At 38.1% G+C, this 19,128-nt stretch overlaps 1 protein-coding gene across 7 annotated transcripts in view; it reads left to right on the top strand.

The window, feature by feature from the left end:
- The window catches only part of git2a (G protein-coupled receptor kinase interacting ArfGAP 2a), a 63,892-nt gene that overhangs the window by 24,615 nt on the left and 20,149 nt on the right, over positions 1-19,128 (top strand). For 2 of the 7 annotated variants that reach the window (XM_051921386.1, XM_028825074.2), the window contains exons 12-16: positions 8,561-8,672; positions 9,628-9,770; positions 10,247-10,396; positions 13,485-13,733; positions 15,865-15,954. In XM_051921386.1, the coding sequence (XP_051777346.1) occupies positions 8,561-8,672; positions 9,628-9,770; positions 10,247-10,396; positions 13,485-13,733; positions 15,865-15,954 (744 nt within the window). Of the gene's footprint in view, positions 1-8,560; positions 8,673-9,627; positions 9,771-10,246; positions 10,397-11,589; positions 13,132-13,484; positions 13,734-15,864; positions 15,955-19,128 lie in introns of those variants that run through there. The other 5 variants (XM_028825081.2, XM_028825076.2, XM_051921387.1 and 2 more) reach the window with 4 other exon arrangements.

Genomic DNA, 19,128 nt, shown 5'->3' with positions numbered 1-19,128 from the left:
GTTATCAGTGGACTAGAGAATGCTAACTCAGAAGCAGCATTTATTGTGTTGGGAGACTTTAAAAGAGCAAACATGAAGAAAGTTCTCCCTAAATACTATCAGCACATTTCTCCCCCCACAAGAGGTGATGAAACACTGGATCATTGTTACACCTTATTCAAGGACTCCCACAAATCCCTCCCTCGACCAGCTTTTGGAAAAGCAGACCATTGCTCTATATTGCTGCTTCCTGCATATAAACAAAAACTTAAACAGGAAAAACCGGTTTACAGGGACATCTACAAATGGGACAGTGAGGCTGAGGGGGTGTTACAGGACTGCTTTGAAACAACTGATTGGCAGATGTTTGAGGATGCAGCTGATGGCAACATCAATGAATTCACAGACTCCGTCAATGCACTTGCTGATATAACCTGACACAATGTTGTCACTAAAACCTCCATTTGCTTATATCCTAACCAGAAACCCTGGGTAAATAGGGAGATTCGGGCTAAGCTCAAGGCGCAGACTCTGCCTTTTGCTCAGGGGACTCTGGTGCATACAAAGCAGCCAGATACGACCTCCGGAGGTCCATCAAGAAGGCCAAACGGGACTACAGGGACAAAGTGGAGTCAAGCTACCACAGCTCTGACACCAAGCGCCTGTGGAATGGACTGTGTTGCATCACTGACTATAAAAAGAAAAACAGTGTTCAGCCCACTGCATCTCTTGCAGATGAGCTCAACACTTTCTATGCTAATTTTGATGCAGCCAACAAAGAACAGGTGCTATATCCTCAAGGGGGCAGTGAGTCTGTCACTCTGATCCTTGAAACATCTGATGTGAGAAGGTCCTTCAAAAAGGTCAATCCTCGCAAAGCTCCGGGACCAGATGGCATCCCAGGCCGGGCCCTCAGGGCGTGTGCTGACCAGCTAGCAGGTGTGTTCACCAACATCTTCAATCTCTCCCTGAGGCAGTCAGTGTTCCCCACTTCCTTCAAGGCATCCACCATCATTCCTGTCCCAAAGAAACCGGTGGTCTCCTGTCTGAATGACTATCGCCCGGTTGCACTGACATCGGTCATTATGAAATGCTTCGAGCAACTGGTCAAAGGTTACATCTGCTCCTTCCTCCCCGACACGCTGGATCCTCTCCAATTTGCTTACAGAGCAAACAGATCTACAGAGGATGCCGCTGCGCTAACAATAAACACTGCCCTCACCCACCTGGAAAGAGGCAATACATATGTAAGAATGCTGTTCATAGATTACAGCTTGGCATTCAACACCATCATCCCCTCAAAACTCATCTTGAAGCTTGACGACCTTGGGTTGGGGACGACCATCTGCAGATGGGTTTTCTCTTTCCTCACAAACAGGCCCCGGGTGGTGAGAGTCAGCAAACACACGTCCTCATCACTCATTTTAAACATAGGAGCGCCGCAGGGCTGTGTGCTTAGGCCCCTCTTGTATTCCTTGTTCACCCACGACTGTGTTGCAAAACACGGCACAAACACCATCATCAAGTTTGCAGACGACACAACCATCATAGGCCTTATCACTGACAACGATGAGACGTCCTACAGAGAGGAGGTGCTGGCATTGAGTAATTGGTGCCTGGATAACAACTTGTCTCTTAACGTCTGCAAAACCAAGGAGATGATCGTGGACTATCGGAAACAGCAAGGCAGAGAACACCAGGCCATCTACATCAGCGGCGTAGAAGTTGAAAGGGTTAACAGCTTCAAGTTCCTCGGAGTAAACATCACCGAGGATCTCTCATGGACCCTTCACATAGACACTGTGGTTAAGAAAGCTCGCCAGCGGCTCTACTTCCTGAGGAGGCTGAGAAAGTTTGGCATGAATGTCAACATCACCTCAAACTTTTACAGGAGTGTGGTCGAGAGTCTACTGATGGGCTGCATTACCATCTGGTATGGGAGCTGCTCTGCCAGCAGCCGGAAATCACTACAGAGAGTGGCGGGCAAGAGTCTTCCTGCCATTGAAGACATTTACCTCCATCGGTGCTTGCGTAAGACAAGCAGCATCATAAAGGACCACAGCCATCCAGCACGCCAGCTGCTCTCCTTGTTACCGTCTGGCAGACGATACAGGAGTCTGACTGCTCGGACCACAAGACTTAAGAACAGTTTTTACCACCAGGCCATTCGGCTCCTCAACAGCAACACCTGAACACTTACATTACACCTACATTGCATTACATCTACATTGCACTACTCACACACAAACTGTACCTGCACACACTCTGAATACTGACTGGAACATGCTTCTGCACTTTATGGAATTTGCATCTGTACTCCATAAAACATTATCTGTGCAATAACTGTCATTTGTGCTTGCTGCTCATTCAATTCATATTGCTCTATAACTTCTTTTAAAACGTACATATTTTATTTTATATGGCTTGTCTATTTTTAACTTGTAATTTTTTTTAAATTATTTTTTTTAGCTTTATTAGATCTAGGCTGAGTGACTTGTTTTTTTCGTCATGCATATTTCATTGTATGTTGACCCTGTGTTAACCTATATATGACAAATAAACCTAAACCTAACCTAAATATCTAGTAGATGTTTAAGGGGTTCCACATGGATTTACAAGTCTTTTTCACCGTCCTTTGTTCATTTATCACCTTAAAACAAAGTGCCACTATGTCTGAAGTCTTAAGATTCCATAGGTAATTTTCAGGTACTCATTCATTTCAGATAAATAGTGCCTCTTTGCCTAAAATTAAATCCTTATGACTACTGGATATTTTTACTTTTGCTGTCAGCAGTTTCTCTCTGCAAGTGAGTAGCATAATATCAATTTTTAGTAGTATGGACATGGTGAGAGTGGACATGCAGGTGGTGGGTGTAACAGAGTGAGATGCAGAGGACAGGAAGATATGGAAAAAGATGATCCACTGTGGCAACCCCTAATGAGAGCAGCCGAAAGAAGAAGAAGCATATATGTGTGTGTGTGTGTGTGTGTGTGTAGCATTAAACCAAATCATGTCATAACCCATCAATAACCGATACATTTTTTTCAATTTAGGCAATAATTGTCAAATTTTTATTGTAAATATACTTTTTAGTTTCAGTATATGTACAGTAAAGCAAATTTTTATACATTTACAAATTTGTCCATTTAATTACTGGAAAATGTAAAGATATTTGGTAAGACTGTTTTCTCATCATAGTTTGGTGCATTACTAGCTTCTAAGTCGTTTCCAGCTTCACCATATTATTATACATTCATTCACAACTTATATCAAAACTACATTCCTGGATATGCTTAACTTAAGTATTGGAGTATTGGAATGTTACATATAAAGTAATGCTGTTGATTTTTATTTTATTTTTTTTTAACTATTGTAGCGAGGATGTACCAGCATTTTGAAGTAGGTCTGAATGTGCTTTCTGCTCCTTCTAATATCCCTCTGGAGAGTGTTTTATTTTGCCTGAAACAGTAGCCATTACCAGTCTGTTAACCTCTTTTCCAAAGAGATTTCTTTAATGGTGTCATGGTGTTTAAAAAGGGTATTGGATTCCTGGGTGATTAGTTGGTACTTTATTGGTTTGCTAATCTTTTTAGGGTTTGTATAGGTCCTGGGAAACCTAGAATGCACTGAGAAGTTAACAAACCAATCCAGTACTGAGAATTCCTTGAAATTCTAAATGGAATATTTTAAAGTGAATTCTAATAATTACATTTCATGAGATGAAACATTCAATATTTCACCAACAAAACGTCCACATCTCACATGAATATCTTGTTTGATGACCTTGCAGATTAATATAACCTTGTCATGTGTTCTGTGTGCGAGAATGTGTGTGAACTGGTAAAGATATGTAGTGACCATTAGCCTGTTTATTGAATTATTTGTATTGAGTTAGCATTAAGTAGCAAATAATTAGCAAGATTAATTTACACTGTGACATGTCACTGATTTATTGTGCAATCAAAATACCAGAAAAGTTCAGACTACAAAGATAGGCTTCAACAAGAACTTGAACAAAATGTGCTTTCTTTCATGATATCTTTGCATTTTTGTTTGCATGCACCATAGTTTACCGAGTTTTATCTGTAATTAGCAATTCTAAATTTGCCCTGTGTATGTAAGTGCATGAGTGAGCCCTGGTGCCCTGTTTTATGGTTTATTCCTGCATGTCATATTTAATGTTGATTGGCATAGGCAAGCAAGTAAGAATTTTCACTGTACTTTGTACTACACACTAAGGACCCTATAATCCTATGCTGTGAGGTGAACTTGTGTAAGTAGGTTTGGGAATTCTTGCTTTTAAATGCATGAATGAAGAGCATTCTCTTAGTCAAAAATTCTAAAACAGCCTTAATTAGTTTATCAGTGTAAATGTACCACCAATGAAATAAGATTATAGAACATTTTCACAAAAATTGCGTACAAATGTAGCATTAGTATTTGTTTGAATCCTAAAATTAGTAGTATGCATAAATGTAAGGATTCTTCCCAAAGAAATCTTAAATGTACTGCACTTTCCAAGAATGCCACAAGATGGCACACATCTTCTGCTGATCTCCTTTTATTTTAACGTTAGTAAAGATGAAGTGGTTACATTTCTGACTGTCTGCTAATGTGTTTATTTTGGGGAGTGGATAATACAAAGGGAGTTGTGTGCCTTCTTCAAGTGCATTTGTACTTCATATAGTATCTAGTGCAGCTAGAATGATTGCAAAACTGGCCATAATGCGAATGGCTAAATGCAGCCATTTATTTAATTTGTTTCAGAAGAATCAACCAGAATAAATTTAAATTTCATGAGCAATAAAAAAAAATAGTCTTGTAATCTAAAACAATGGATTTGACAGGGCCAGATATGGACTGCAGTAGAAAGAAGGTACTCTTGAGTTAATGTCATAGAGGTTAAAGAGGCCTCAAAAATAGGAAATGTGTTCTGAGAAAATAAGGTTCCTTTTAAGCATATCTGAAGAAGAGAACTGTAGAGTGTTTGGGTGACTTCAGAAGTGAGTTTGGATTGAAATGTGAGTAGATTTTGCTATGCTTTTATATTCAAACTGAAAAGAAAGCAGCTTCCCATAGGCCTTAACTGTTCACCTTTATAGCAGTATATCAGGTAGAATATAAAATCCTGAGGTATACCTGATAGTTGAAGTGATGATTGTATAATTCACAGTCTAGGGCATGCTCTTTCCCTCTGTCTGTGGGTATATGTTGTTATGCATGTAAATAGCATTATATACAGTGCCTCTGTCTGTGGGTATATGTTGTTATGCATGTAAATAGCATTATATACAGTGTGTTTATATAGGTCTAGGAAAGTTAACCCGTTAATTTTTGTGATTAATGTGGCCAGTTTGACACGTTAAAAGATATTGTCACATCCAGGGGAGGCAACGGGCAATCACCTCCTACTGGTGTTCATTTTCTTGATTTATACATACTGACACAGATGCAGTGGAGTTTGGGGCTGATGTTATGGCAGTCCTGGTACAATGCTAGAGAAATCAAAATTGGTTTTTTTTTCGGGGGGTGGGGGGGGTCTTCACATTTCTGTAACAAAATCAAATCATTGTCATACCATCTAAGTGCAAAGTAAGTTATCTTTGAGTGGCACTAAAACCAAAACAAGTCTGTAGTGTCTCTGTATTTAACTTGCCAGTCTGTCAGGTGGCTTGCAATGCTGACTTCCCAAATATAATGACAAAATACTATAAAATAGTATAATGATTATCCCTACCCATGTTGAAATTTGTAGTATCTTTACTAATTTATGCAAAGAATGCAACCTGACCAGCCAAGTAATGGACAGTGTCAGTTTTTAAGCGAAAATACTGCGATGGAGAACTTTTGTGTCCCAGAAGCAAAGGTGTACAGCAGTGTTTTCCAATAGCTTAAAAAAAATCCCAAGGCACGCCACTATTCTACCAACTACAAAAATATTAAACGTAAAGGGTCTTGACTACCAGAGACACAGTCAAAAAATTCACTTTGGAGATTGGTGTTTGTAGACCACCTGAGGGGACAGTGTTTTTTCTCAGGTCAGGACACAGGGCACTACACTATTATTGCCACATCACACAATTTTAATTTACGCTTAATTACGAATACTTGTACTTTCAATTAAATCGGTCATTTCAGTCATTTAGTTTTACTTTGACATGTATGTGCTTTATATACTACTAGCAAAATACCCGCGCTTCGCAGCAGAGAAGTAGTGTGTTAAAGAGGTTATGTAAACATATATATACATATATACATATATATACATATCTACATATATATACATACATATACACATCTACATATATATATACATATACAAATTTACATATCTACATATATATATATATATATATATATATATATATATATATATATATATATATACACATGTACATATATACATATAAATATATACATATCTACATATATATGCACATATATATATAAATATATACATACCTTCACATATATATATACATATCTACTTATATATTCACACGGCATTCGTAGTCTGAATCACAATCTGATTGTATGGGTGGTTACCTACCAGGTAACGCTTATGGTTGGCCAGCAAGTCAGCTAACATTCACCACGGTGCCTTCAGTTGTGAGAAGCAGATCATAGAATGGTTGAAAATAGTTTACTGTCAAATAATGCAAAGAGTACGCGACACGTGTTTCGCCCTAATTCTTGGCTCATCAGGCGTACACACTCACTGCACTCCCTTACGGGAATTGAACCTCAGACGTCAGCGCTAGAGGCGAAGCCCCTAACATTGCGCCACGGCATGTGGTTCGTTTATTTGACAGCATGTAGATCGGGGTAATTACATTCACGGCATTCGTAGTCTGAATCACAATCTGATTGTATGGGTGGTTACCTACCAGGTAACGCTTGTGGTTGGCCAGTAAGTCAGCTGACATCCGCCACGGTGCCCTTATTTGTGAGAAGCAGATCATAGAATGGTTGAAAATAGTTTACTGTCAAATAATGCAAAGAGTACGCGACACGTGTTTCGCCCTAATTCTGGGCTCATCAGGCGTACACACTTACTGCATATAGCCAAATTCCCGTGCTTTGCAGTGGTGAAGTATTGCTTTTAAATTTTAATTAAGAAGAAAAGAAAACCTTTTTAAATTGAGGGAAAATGAACCAATAACAATTTGTTAAGGATCTGTTTTTTTGTGAAGCTGCCTTTACACAGCCTGTCCGCTATTTTATAAATGAACGCCATATAAGGCCGTCCTTTCTCCTTGCTTAGCGGTTCTGTATTGTTTTATTGTTCGTTTATTACGATTGTTATAGTTATTGCGTAGGTATTTGAGACTCACTTTTCTGTTCAGGTACCCATTTCCTTTATGTAATCTGCGGATTCTCCGCTATTTTTTGTTCATTTATTATGATTATAGTTATTTATTGATTCCCTTCTTTAGCTGACTGCCTGCTCATATAAGGCGCTCTGCTGTTTTTTTGTGAAGCAGTCTTTACACAGCTTCTCCGCTGTTTTATAAACGAACGCCATATAAGGCCATCCTTTTTCCTTGCTTCGCCAAGGAAGCAGCCTTTTTATTTAATCCATGGGTTCCCTGCTGTTTTATTGTTCGTTTATTACGATTGTTATAGTTCTCTTAGTATACCACGTTGTCAGTTCAGCACTCCGGTTGTAATATGACCAAGTCGTGCAAGCTTACTGTTGAGAATGCAACGTATAGTTGTACAGGAGAAAAGCAATCTTGCCAAACTTAATTTAAACTTACGGTTTACACCGTGCTTTGTTTCCGCAGTAGCTGCACTTATGAATATGCTTGTATGTGTCACTCGCTCGCTTCTTATTGTTTCGCTGCCTTCTCAATTGTGTAATGAATGTTTTTTTCAGCGCTCTTTGGGGCTCTTCCTTGTTTTCTACGTACTGCGTTCACAGTCAGTTCACGTGATTACGTGGGAGGCGTGATGACGCGATACGCAACTCCGCCTCCCACGGCCAGCGAGCTACAGTCTATTACAGTATATGGACAAAAAAGAGGTTCCAGTTATGACCGTTACGCTTTGAATTTTGAAATGAAACCTGCCTAACTTTTGTAAGTAAGCTGTAAGGAATGAGCCTGCCAAATTTCAGCCTTCCACCTACACGGGAAGTTGGAGAATTAGTGATGAGTCAGTCAGTCAGTCAGTGAGGGCTTTGCCTTTTATTAGTATAGATGCCAATTTGAGAATTAACACAAGATTTTTTTTATTATTTTTGTAGGTGCTTAATACATTGGCCTTCTTTTCTTATTGCCTTCTTTTCAACTTACCTTTTAGGAAGGCATTCAAATTCAAGTTGAACTTGCTCAAGTAGTATTTTGTTAAAAGCTTAGATTTAAGGTCATTGCTTAAGGTTAAGCTATATCATTATTTTTTTTAATTCCTTTGTGTTGATTTTACATTATTTTTGTGATTCAGTGTATATTTACTTAATGATTTAAGTACTTATTTTATGATTACATATTTTAATCTTAGGTGTGATTAATTACATCCAATGATGCAATTAGTTGATTATATGTAAGTTTATGTATGTATATTGTATTTATTTTTCAGGGGAGACAGAAACTTGCAAGATTTAATGCTCATGAGTTTGCTACACTTGTAATTGACATTTTAAGTGATGCCAAACGTCGACAACAGGGAAACACTGTTTCAAGTCCAAAAGGTAAATTCTGACCATCAGCCAGAGTAGTTAATTGAGTTTTCTTTAAACTAGTTGAGCCAACAAATGCCCCAACATTTTTGAACAGTACTGACCTTCCTATTTACCACACCAAATGGAAATATATCAAAATACACATGTTTTGTCCTATCCTGTTACATTCTCTTCTGTTGTGCCACCTGTCCATCTGATCTCCTGCTCTAAGACGACAGCCTGTATGTGGAAATTTTGAGACTACTATCTTGAAACATTACTACAAAGAAAATTTTAGTAGTCTATTGAACTGCTAATATTCTCAAAACTACAAGTGTGACAGAAAATCTTGTAGTCTCAGACTAGCACTCTAATGTTTGTTTTATGCCAGGTTTAAGTATTTGTGTTTTTGGTTTATAATCATTTTTCTGTCTCATAAGCCTTGAAGAGCCCTAAAATCACCTGCAACAAACAGGACTAGTCATTTAAATGTTTCCTCATATTTAGTGAATCTCTTCAGTTTGAGGCTACCTGTCCTTAGCAAGTGCATTCAGATTGAAACACAGTGTGAATAGTACTGTATGAAGTGGTGTGCTTCTAACCATTGAGCACATGCAATTACAAATGTACAACATAAGGTAGCAGTTAAAGACTAGATGGTAATAAAACTTCACTTTCTGCATGTAAAGTATGTGTGAAACATTTCTCAGTTCATTTACCTTAATTTTCTGTTTGTACCTTTGATGCAAACTTCTTACTTGCTATAAATACTTGTTATCTCGGAAAAGAAACATTTTCAGTAAATGGATCAGCAGCAGCATATGGGCCACTTACAGTTGTGACAGTGATCCTTTTGATTACTTGCCAAAGTTAGTTTGAATGTATTGTAATTAACGGAGTTTGGCTAAGATTTTTAGTAGCTTTTTGGTTTATTTTTTTTAAATCATCATCTAAGTGGATGTTTCTTAATCTACCTGTGAGCTAGAAAACATAGAGCTGGTTTTGAAGAATATTGGTAGCCGGCATGGAAGTGAAAGCCAAGACAACGACCAACCTGACTATGACAGTGTGGCTTCCGATGAGGACACAGATCACGAGCCAACAGGAGTGAAAGCAAGTCGGGCAAAGGTATGAAGAGTATGCTTGTGGTGTTCAAGTTTTTGTTTATATTTTTAAAATATAAACAAAATATACAGTTCCATTTTATTTAGTCATATCAGTCCTTTATTGAGTGAGGTTTTAGGTATATATGTCTATATAGAGGAGAGTCTATTCGGGGGTGTGCTAATTTCTCATTCGGCGCTCAAGGTAAAAAGACATGCTGTTTAATTAAGTGACCACTGTTTGTTGCAATCTGCGGTGGGTTGGCACCCTGCCCAGGATTGTTTCTTGCCTTGTGCCCTGTGTTGGCTGGGATTGGCTCCAGCAGACCCCCGTGACCCTGTGTTCGGATTCAGCGGGTTGGAAAATGGATGGATGGATGTTTGTTGCAATGATCTTGACCACCTTCGGTCTTTACTACTGTATGCCACTGAGAACATCACTTGTCCTTGGATGTATGGTTTCAAAACATTAATTTTATTCTCCTTCTTTTTCTGTTCCAGAGCATGGATTCAGACTTTTCAGATGGTCCAGTTTCTGTGCAGGAATTCATGGAGGTTAAAAATGCATTGACAGCATCAGAAGCAAAGATTCAGCAGCTTATGAAAGTGAACAGTAACCTGAGTGATGAGCTCAGGCTCATGCAAAAAAAGGTACTTTCAGAGACAAGCCATGGGGTGTCCAATGCACAGTCTTAGCAGTGGGATTTATGAGGAAAACAGGCAGCTAACATTACAGACCTCCAAATTTTGAAGAGCTCCTTGGATTGCCATCCCCATTTAATGATTTGGTCATAATGCATGTCAATGCATGTATGTTTAGACATAAGTGTGTTCTTCTAAACATAAAGGACTGAAAGTGTTTGTGTACTACATGGTGCATGCTTAATAGTGTATGCATACATAAAACATAATATTTTACTGTTTGTTTATTCACATTTTTAATGAGTGTTTTTCATCTGTGCATTCTCTTCAGAGGTTGCTTTCTCGTGCATCTCTGAATAACCTGTCGGTCTGTCCTCCTTTCACCAAATATTGATACTGTATGTATAGTGTGTGGGGTGATTTTATTTATTTATTTTTGTAACTTTCTACTGGGGACAAGAATTGGGCAGTTACCATACCTTTACAGCATTCCACCACTTCTGTTTTCATTGCAGTGCTACTTTTAAATAAACTCCAAAGTAAACTGAAATTTACAACCTGACAACTAAATATCTAAGTTAGAAAACATAAAAGCATATGCACTTGTAAACTTGTCTTTGAGTTAACATTAACCAGCCATACATTTGCAATTGTTGCATCTCATTTTCACATATTTTTCAGTAAATGTTTTTATACATTTAAATTCTGAAGGATTTTTTTTTCAGCTGAACAAAAATGTTACATTTAAGTTCTTTGGAATAGAAAGAAGTTACTAAGCATTTCTGGGTATAGTTATGGTGAGAGTCAGCTTGTTGTGGTGTATTATTAAAAAAAAAAAAAACAAACTTCCAGCCGTATAATTGGTTGGCTGAACAATCAATCCCAGTGAGCTGATGAAAAAATAATATGTTTCTGGCTTATGTGTTCCTGCTTGGGGGACTTAAACTTGTGCAGGGGTGGGTAACTTGATCTCCCACTACAATAGCCTTCAGACAGGAATGAGAGCTGAAATTACAGGACACAGCAGTATTAAGATGTAAGGGAAGATAAGCAAGGAAACCATAGTCCTTTGTGCCAATAAATAAAAAAAGAAAGCATTTAGACAATCAATACAGATTGGATTTTTACCCCAACTGCAAAATAGCAGTTTGTATTTGATTGACTCAAACAGGACATGCTGATAGTTTTTTTTTTTTTTTCAGGAGATCGAGTTCCCTTTGTGAATTCTCAGGTTGCAGACAACCTGACAGCTGTGCTACCGTCCAGACAAGCATTTTCAGTCATTCTCTGGTGCCCTTTCCACCCTACCTTAAGGCCTTGTGCAGCAGCGTAAAATGTTAGCTGGTTTACTTGTTAAATACATAAGCATTATTTAAACGATGCTGCCTTTCAAAGCTTGTCTATGATATTTTAAAGGTTGCATTGCAAATTAACTACCGCAACTGATACACCAATAAATGCTGAAATCTGAAGGAAAGTATTATAAACTGAATTATTAAGATGTATTTTTTTTAAGCTCTTACTCTTCCCATCATTTGTTTTTCACTCCGTCACTGCTTATCTTTTGTCCATATACCTGAGAGTAATCAAGTCAACAATATGGTAACTCTTTGTAAGGTTCTTTTTTTGTTCTCTGCCATTCAGACACAGACATGGTTAAGGTTAGGGTTAGGGTTACTGAGATCAACACATGTTTTTGTCTCTGTACATATGCATATGTCTTTGACCTGGCACTGTGTGAACTTACAGCTGATCAGCATATAAAGTAAACTGGCCAGTTATTGTTTTTCCATTTATCTTCTTGATGAATGAGAGTTGCAGTGATGCATATGAACACCAGTAGAACCTGTGTAATGTTTGTCTGCCAGTTGTGCTTGGCTGTCCTCATATGTATTGTCTACCATGCTTTAATAATTCCATTGCAGCCATTTTCTGGGGCCTTGTAGCAATGCTGTCACCCTCTTTTTGTCAACCAATTTCTGTTCCCTTGGCCAATCCAATTGGCATTTAATAACTCAACAGGAGCAATAGACAAAGTGCATGATGAGGGTAATACTGAAGTTTTTTTTTGCCTTTTGTCTTCCTTATTTAGTTCAGTTGTATTTAGTTAATTCTTATAAAGGGCTTTTTATTGTCTTAAGCCTCATAATCAAAAGACTTTACAAATGAAATATGAGAACAAAAAAACAACCACCATGGTATGCTTATGGATGTGTCAGCCTTACTTGTGGCCCCAGATACAAACAAAAAGTCTTTCATGATAGCATCCTTGTGTTCCTGCTTTCTTGTGCACTCTTCTAAAAGCATGGGGTTGTGTTTTTTATGTGTCTGTATATGTGTATGTGTATGTGTGTAATATATGCACCCACACACATAAACGTACATACTGTACACAGGCTCAATGACTTGTCAAGTATTTGTACAACACATCAGAAACTTGATGTTGGAGAATTCAGGCCTTGGCCTATCTAAGGAGACGGGAGTGGGGAGGATCATTTTGAATTTGCTGTAGTATACATACATTTTACATCGTTTCCATAAAGATGCATTTTCTTGTCGTCATGGGTTTCTTCTACTTTGAATAAATAGAATGATGTCTTCAGAAAAGACAGTATATGACCAATAAAGTATCTGGAATGTATTTTACAATCATGTTTAAAGTAGTGCCATTTCGTAAGAAGGCAGGAGCTAATCTAGCTCTACTGTGCTTCCCTTTTGGGTACTGTCATAGCTAAGATTATTTATATATTAAAAAAAAAAACCTGACATTTTTTTAATTTTATAAATTAATGCGCACTCTCTTCTAATTATGGTGTCATCAACCTCTAAAGAAAGATTTCCTGTTTTTCTGATGCTGCTTATAACATTAAGGGATTAAGCACTAGAATGACCATTCAGCCAGTCTTGCAAGGTTTATGAGTAATTAAGAGGTCAGACTCTACTCCACTAAGAGTATGATTATAGACATTATGACAATGCTCTTAGGTATTCGAGAGAATCCATGTATAACTGATATGACTGAAATGGGAGGGTGCCAGGGGACTGGCCATTAACAAAGTAATGCACTTTTTAGCGTGTTGCTGACCGTCTCTTCCAGCTTCAAACGCTTCAAAGTGAGAACACGATGCTAAGGCGGCAGGTTACAGGCAGTATCTATCAGGTCCCAAGCGCTTCAGAGTGCCCAGAATCTTCCAGTCCATCTGCCTTGAAACGGCGGCCGTCCGCGCGAGGTAGCCGCTCCATGTCTATGTATGAGACAGGCTCGGGTCAGAAGCCCTATCTCCCCAAGGGAGAGGCCACCTACCCAGAAGAAGGTATAACCAGACTCCAGCCGTTCTCACCACATGTAAGTAAAATTCCAAATTGCTTCTGCTGTTCTCTTTTGTGCGCCTCTATTTCCTATTAGGTTAGGTTGTGTGTGCATTTTCCCCTCTCTGCTTTGTAATTAATTTAATAACACAATAGATTTGCTCTGTTCTCTTTCCTTGGTTCTTAAAAGTAGCAAGGCCAGAGATGTATAAGGAAATGTTTTGCCAAGCTGTTAAGATCACACATTAAGATGCCATTAAATGATTGTAGTGTAAAAAAGACAACATGACCTTATGATTTTCATACTCAAATTTAGTTCAGTTAGTGTTAACTCAAATATTTAATCATAGTTTCTTGATGTAGAAATGAACAAGAGTATCCAGGAACATTCGAAAGCCTGTTCAAAACATTCTATTTTTTATTTTTTTTAAGGGCTTTGTTTCATTTTTCTGAAAAAAAAGAATTTGTGAATTTTAAAATGTGTCTTTCTTTAATGGTCGGGTATAGCAAATGTTGCATATTGTACAGAACTGTTAAAATATGTCAGTTTTGTATTCCACCTGACTTGCCCGTTAGCAAATCTCCAGAAAAGGTTTTTGAATTTAGAGAGCAGTGCACTGTAATGTACTTTATTGATGTACAGCAAATAATATTATAATCACATACAGTAAATGTTTCAGGTACTCATTTATGGTGGATTGTACTTGTATTTGCATAGATCAAAGATAATTTTAATGCAAAAAGTATATTAATTAAAGCAATGATAGTAAATGGGTAAAATTTTTAAAGTTGTCACTCAAATGTAAAATTGTTAATTCACTTTCTTAAAGCAGGATATGATTAACTTTTTTTTTTTGTTGAATGGGTTGGGGTTTTTTATTCCCAAATGTATAGTCAATTGTAGACAAAAACGAAATTAAATGTGAACAAGTTTATTTCATACATAATTCAGCTTTAACCAGATGTTTGCTGATTTTACTGTTTTATTAAGATGGGGAAATTGCCCCCCTAATTTAGGACAAAAACCTGCTGAAACTGTAAATAACTTTTTTTTTTTCCCTTACTTTAGAATTCCTTTATTTTCTTTACTTAATAAAAGTGTCCAATTATTGAAGACCATGAATTGAAATTGCGTTTGAATGCTTGCTTATATTTGTGTTTTGGTAACGCCAATGGAAAATCAATGAAATGTTGGGTGTCCAGTTTTTGACTTTAAGATAAACTGTTTGATGGCTTTAAAAGTTCATCCAAACTGATGTCCAGTGGCACGCTAGAGCCATTTTATTTGCACATTTTATTTTTTTTGTAGCTGAAGCAGTGACAGGTAAACTGATTCCCCCAGTGAATAGGTGGTAGGAACTGAACCAGGAAGGTTGTACAATTAAGCAAAAATAAAAGAACACATAGTCCTTTGAAATATATTTCATTGGTGCATCAAACTGCCCCAGTGCATTTTATATTATTTTATTGACAAATAAGACCAGAGGTGATCCAGTAGATTGCATGTAATGTGCAGTTGGTTTTATTTGCATTGTCAGCACAAATTCATGTGACACAACTAGAAGAAAAATAAAAATCCAAAATTAGTTCTTATGTTTATTTACTTCAGTGATGGTAATCTTATTCTAGGCATTATTTATTTATAAATAAATGTCTGTGTTTGCCATCACCATTTCTTAGAGTTAGATTGCACACACACACAAATATCTGTAGAATGAGTGCTAGGCTAGTGCTAATGTAGGTCTACTTTCAGTTGCTGCACAGTACTTTGGTACTCCATTTGCAGAGCTATGTCATATTCTATTGTCTGAGTTTGTATTGCACAACTCCTGCTTCCCAAAAATAACACACAAGACCTAAAACAGTTAAGGATACAAGAGCTAGACAATTAACACTTGGTCATCAGATCTCCAGCAGGGACTTGGGCTGCAGAGGTGGAGTGCACAGTTTTGTAACGTGGCTCCTCTGTGTGTGATCATCAAGAAGCTGGTGGGCTGGGGTGAGGGTACAAAATTACATTTGTAATGTTCTTAATATCATTGGATCTGTTTGGTGATTTTTTAAATTATCAGTCTTGCCATTTATTCATCCATTTATAGTATGTTTTGAATTAATTTTGTATTTGTTTTGTTCATAATATTGATTTTTTTTTTTTAACCTCTTTCCAGATTGGGAGGAGTGCTTATGTGAGCGCCTCTTCATCTCTCCCATCCTTCCCTTCCTTGTTATCCTGGTCACGGGATGAAAACACCCGAAGGGTTAAGTACCTTCTCGCTTGATCTGTCCTTCCTTTTCTAGAGGACATTGATCTTGCCAGAGCCATAGTCCCATCACCCCTTACCATCTTGCCCCCATAGCATGTTCCATCACTCTTGCCTTGCGGCTGTGTTCACCAGCTCATGCATACCTCCATCACTGTTTTCATTTTCTACCTGCTTTTGTTATCAGGGTGCTGTGAGTATCAGCATTGATTTAACTTCATTTTGAAATCGGAGCAAGAGAAGGCTGGTTTTTGGCTTCAGGGGAAAAAAAGTTATATGTTTGTCATTTGATATTACATTATTGTATAGTTGGTTAGCTGTACATTGAATATATCATATTTAGCTTGATGCATTTTACAAAAACATGTTTGAATAAATTTGTCAGTACCTTGCTAGGTACAGTAGAAATTTCAAATGAAAAAGCAAACATTCTCAGTGGATTGTCTGGCAGAAGGATAAAGCTTACAATAAAAAATGGCTACTGTAGCTGGCAAATGTAACATTCAGAGTAAATCCCATATGGTTAGGTATGTGTGAGTGTCCTGTGATTGACAACCCATCCAGGGCTGGTACCACCTTGCCTGTGATGCTGCCAAAACCATCCTGAATTGGAATAAGTAGGCACAAAAACAGTTAGATGGAAGGCTGTAAGGATGAGCTATGTGTCCTTACTCCCTGTGGTCTGTACATTTTTAATTTTCAGTGTATTGTGGCAAAGACCAGGTCCCATCCTTACCTTCATGTTTCAATAGAGATTTTCACAGCCTGCCATTTCAGTAAAGCTTGAAAAACGTTTTCCATTTGGGATTTGTTTTCTGCAACAAATGTTGAAACTGCTAAACATCTTTATATTTGTTAATGTTTTACTATTGAACACAGATAATGTATGCCATTGTAAATGATGTGTGAAAATATTGCGGCACATGCTCGTTGTGCTTCTTAAAGTTTTGATTACTGTGTAGTTAATGCAGAGTGGTGTAATTCTCAAATTTAGAACAAATGGATTCATTATGATCAGCTTATTTGTTAATTTTATTTTACTGCACACCCTTGGGGTCTTGTGCATGTCTGTGATCTCATGACAGCTTGGCATGTGCTGCTGGTTTCAGCCCAGAATCCCAGTGCAGCCTTCAGTCAATCCCATGAATAAATCCGCATGTCTTATTTTTATTTATTTGTAATACATTACACTTTTATATTGCTGGTTGTGGGTGGCGACTGGCTGTTAAGATAAAGGTCTTCATTTGGGCCTCTGCCAGCACAGTATCCCAGATGGAATGTGAGGAATAACCAAACCAAGCTCTCCAAATTAGGAATGTAATCATAGCAGTGTAGGATCCCAAATTAACAAGAAATTGGTATGGGTATAAAAAAATATGGTTAAAAATAATAATTTTAGTAAGTTGTTAGAAGTAAGCAAACTCTGAGAAATATTTGGAATGCATATGCTGTATGAGTGTGTGTGTAATATAAATAAATAAATATATAAATAAATAAATAAATAAATATATAATATACAGTGCATCCAGAAAGTATTCACAGCGCATCACTTTTTCCACATTTTGTTATGTTACAGCCTTATTCGAAAATGGCTTAAATATTTTTTTCCTCAGAATTCTACACACAACACCCCATAATGACAACGTGAAAAAAGTTTACTTGAGGTTTTTGCAAATTTATTAAAAATAAAAAAACTGAGAAAATCACATGTCCATAACTATTCACAGCCTTTGCTCAATACTTTGTCGATGCACCTTTGGCAGCAATTCCAGCCTCAAGTCTTTTTGACTATGATGCCACAAGCTTGGCACACCTATCCTTGGCCAGTTTCGCCCATTCCTCTTTGCAGCACCTCTCAAGCTCCATCAGGTTGGATGGGAAGCGTCGGTGCACAGCCATTTTAAGATCTCTCCAAAGATGTTCAATCGGATTCAAGTCTGGGCTCTGGCTGGGCCACTCAAGGACATTCACAGAGTTGTCCTGAAGACACTCCTTTGATATCTTGGCTGTGTGCTTAGGGTCGTTGTCCTGCTGAAAGATGAACCATCACCCCAGTCTGAGGTCAAGAGCGCTCTGGAGCAGGTTTTCATCCAGGATGTCTCTGTACATTGCTGCAGTCATCTTTCCCTTTATCCTGACTAGTCTCCCAGTCCCTGCCGCTGAAAAACATCCCCACAGCATGATGCTGCCACCACCATGCTTCACTGTAGGGATGGTATTGGCCTGGTGATGAGCAGTGCCTGGTTTCCTCCAAACGTGACGCCTGGCATTCACACCAAAGAGTTCAATCTTTGTCTCATCAGACCAGAGAATTTTCTTTCTCATGGTCTGAGAGTCCTTCATGTGCCTTTTACTAAGGAGTGGCTTCTGTCTGGCCACTCTACCATATAGGCCTGATTGGTGGATTGCTGCAGAGATGGTTGTCCTTCTGGAAGGTTCTCCTCTCTCCACAGAGGACCTCTGGAGCTCTGACAGAGTGACCATCGGGTTCTTGGTCACCTCCCTGACTAAGGCCCTTCTCCCCCAATCGCTCAGTTTAGATGGCCGGCCAGCTCTAGGAAGAGTGGAGGCCACTGTGCTCATTGGGACCTTCAAAGCAGCAGAAATTTTTCTGTAACCTTCCCCAGATTTGTGCCTTGAGATAATCCTGTCTTGCAGGTCTACAGAGAATTCCTTTGACTTCATGCTTGGTTTGTGCTCTGACATGAACTGTCAACTGTGGGACCTTATATAGACAGGTATGTGCCTTTCCAAATCATGTCCAATCAACTGAATTTACCACAGGTGGACTCCAATGAAGCTGCAGAAACATCTCAAGGATGATCAGGGGAAACGGGATGCACCTGAGCTCAATTTCGAGCTTCATGGCAAAGGCTGTGAATACTTATGTACATGTGCTTTCTCAATTTTTTTATTTTTAATAAATTTGCAAAAACCTCAAGTAAACTTTTTTCACGTTGTCATTATGGGGTGTTGTGTATAGAATTCTGAGGAAAAAAATGAATTTATTCCATTTTGGAATAAGGCTGTAAGATAACAAAATGTGGAAAAAGTGATGCGCTGTGAATACTTTCCGGATGCACTGTATATATAATAATATAATCAATGAATTTTCCAACCCACTGAATCTGAACACAAGGTCACGGGGGTCTGCTGGAGCCAATCCCAGCC

Source organism: Erpetoichthys calabaricus, chromosome 18, assembly GCF_900747795.2.
Source record: "Erpetoichthys calabaricus chromosome 18, fErpCal1.3, whole genome shotgun sequence".
Taxonomy (NCBI): Eukaryota; Metazoa; Chordata; class Cladistia; order Polypteriformes; family Polypteridae; genus Erpetoichthys; species Erpetoichthys calabaricus.
Note: the sequence above shows the minus strand (reverse complement) of the source record. Positions and strands in the feature narration are given on the sequence as shown.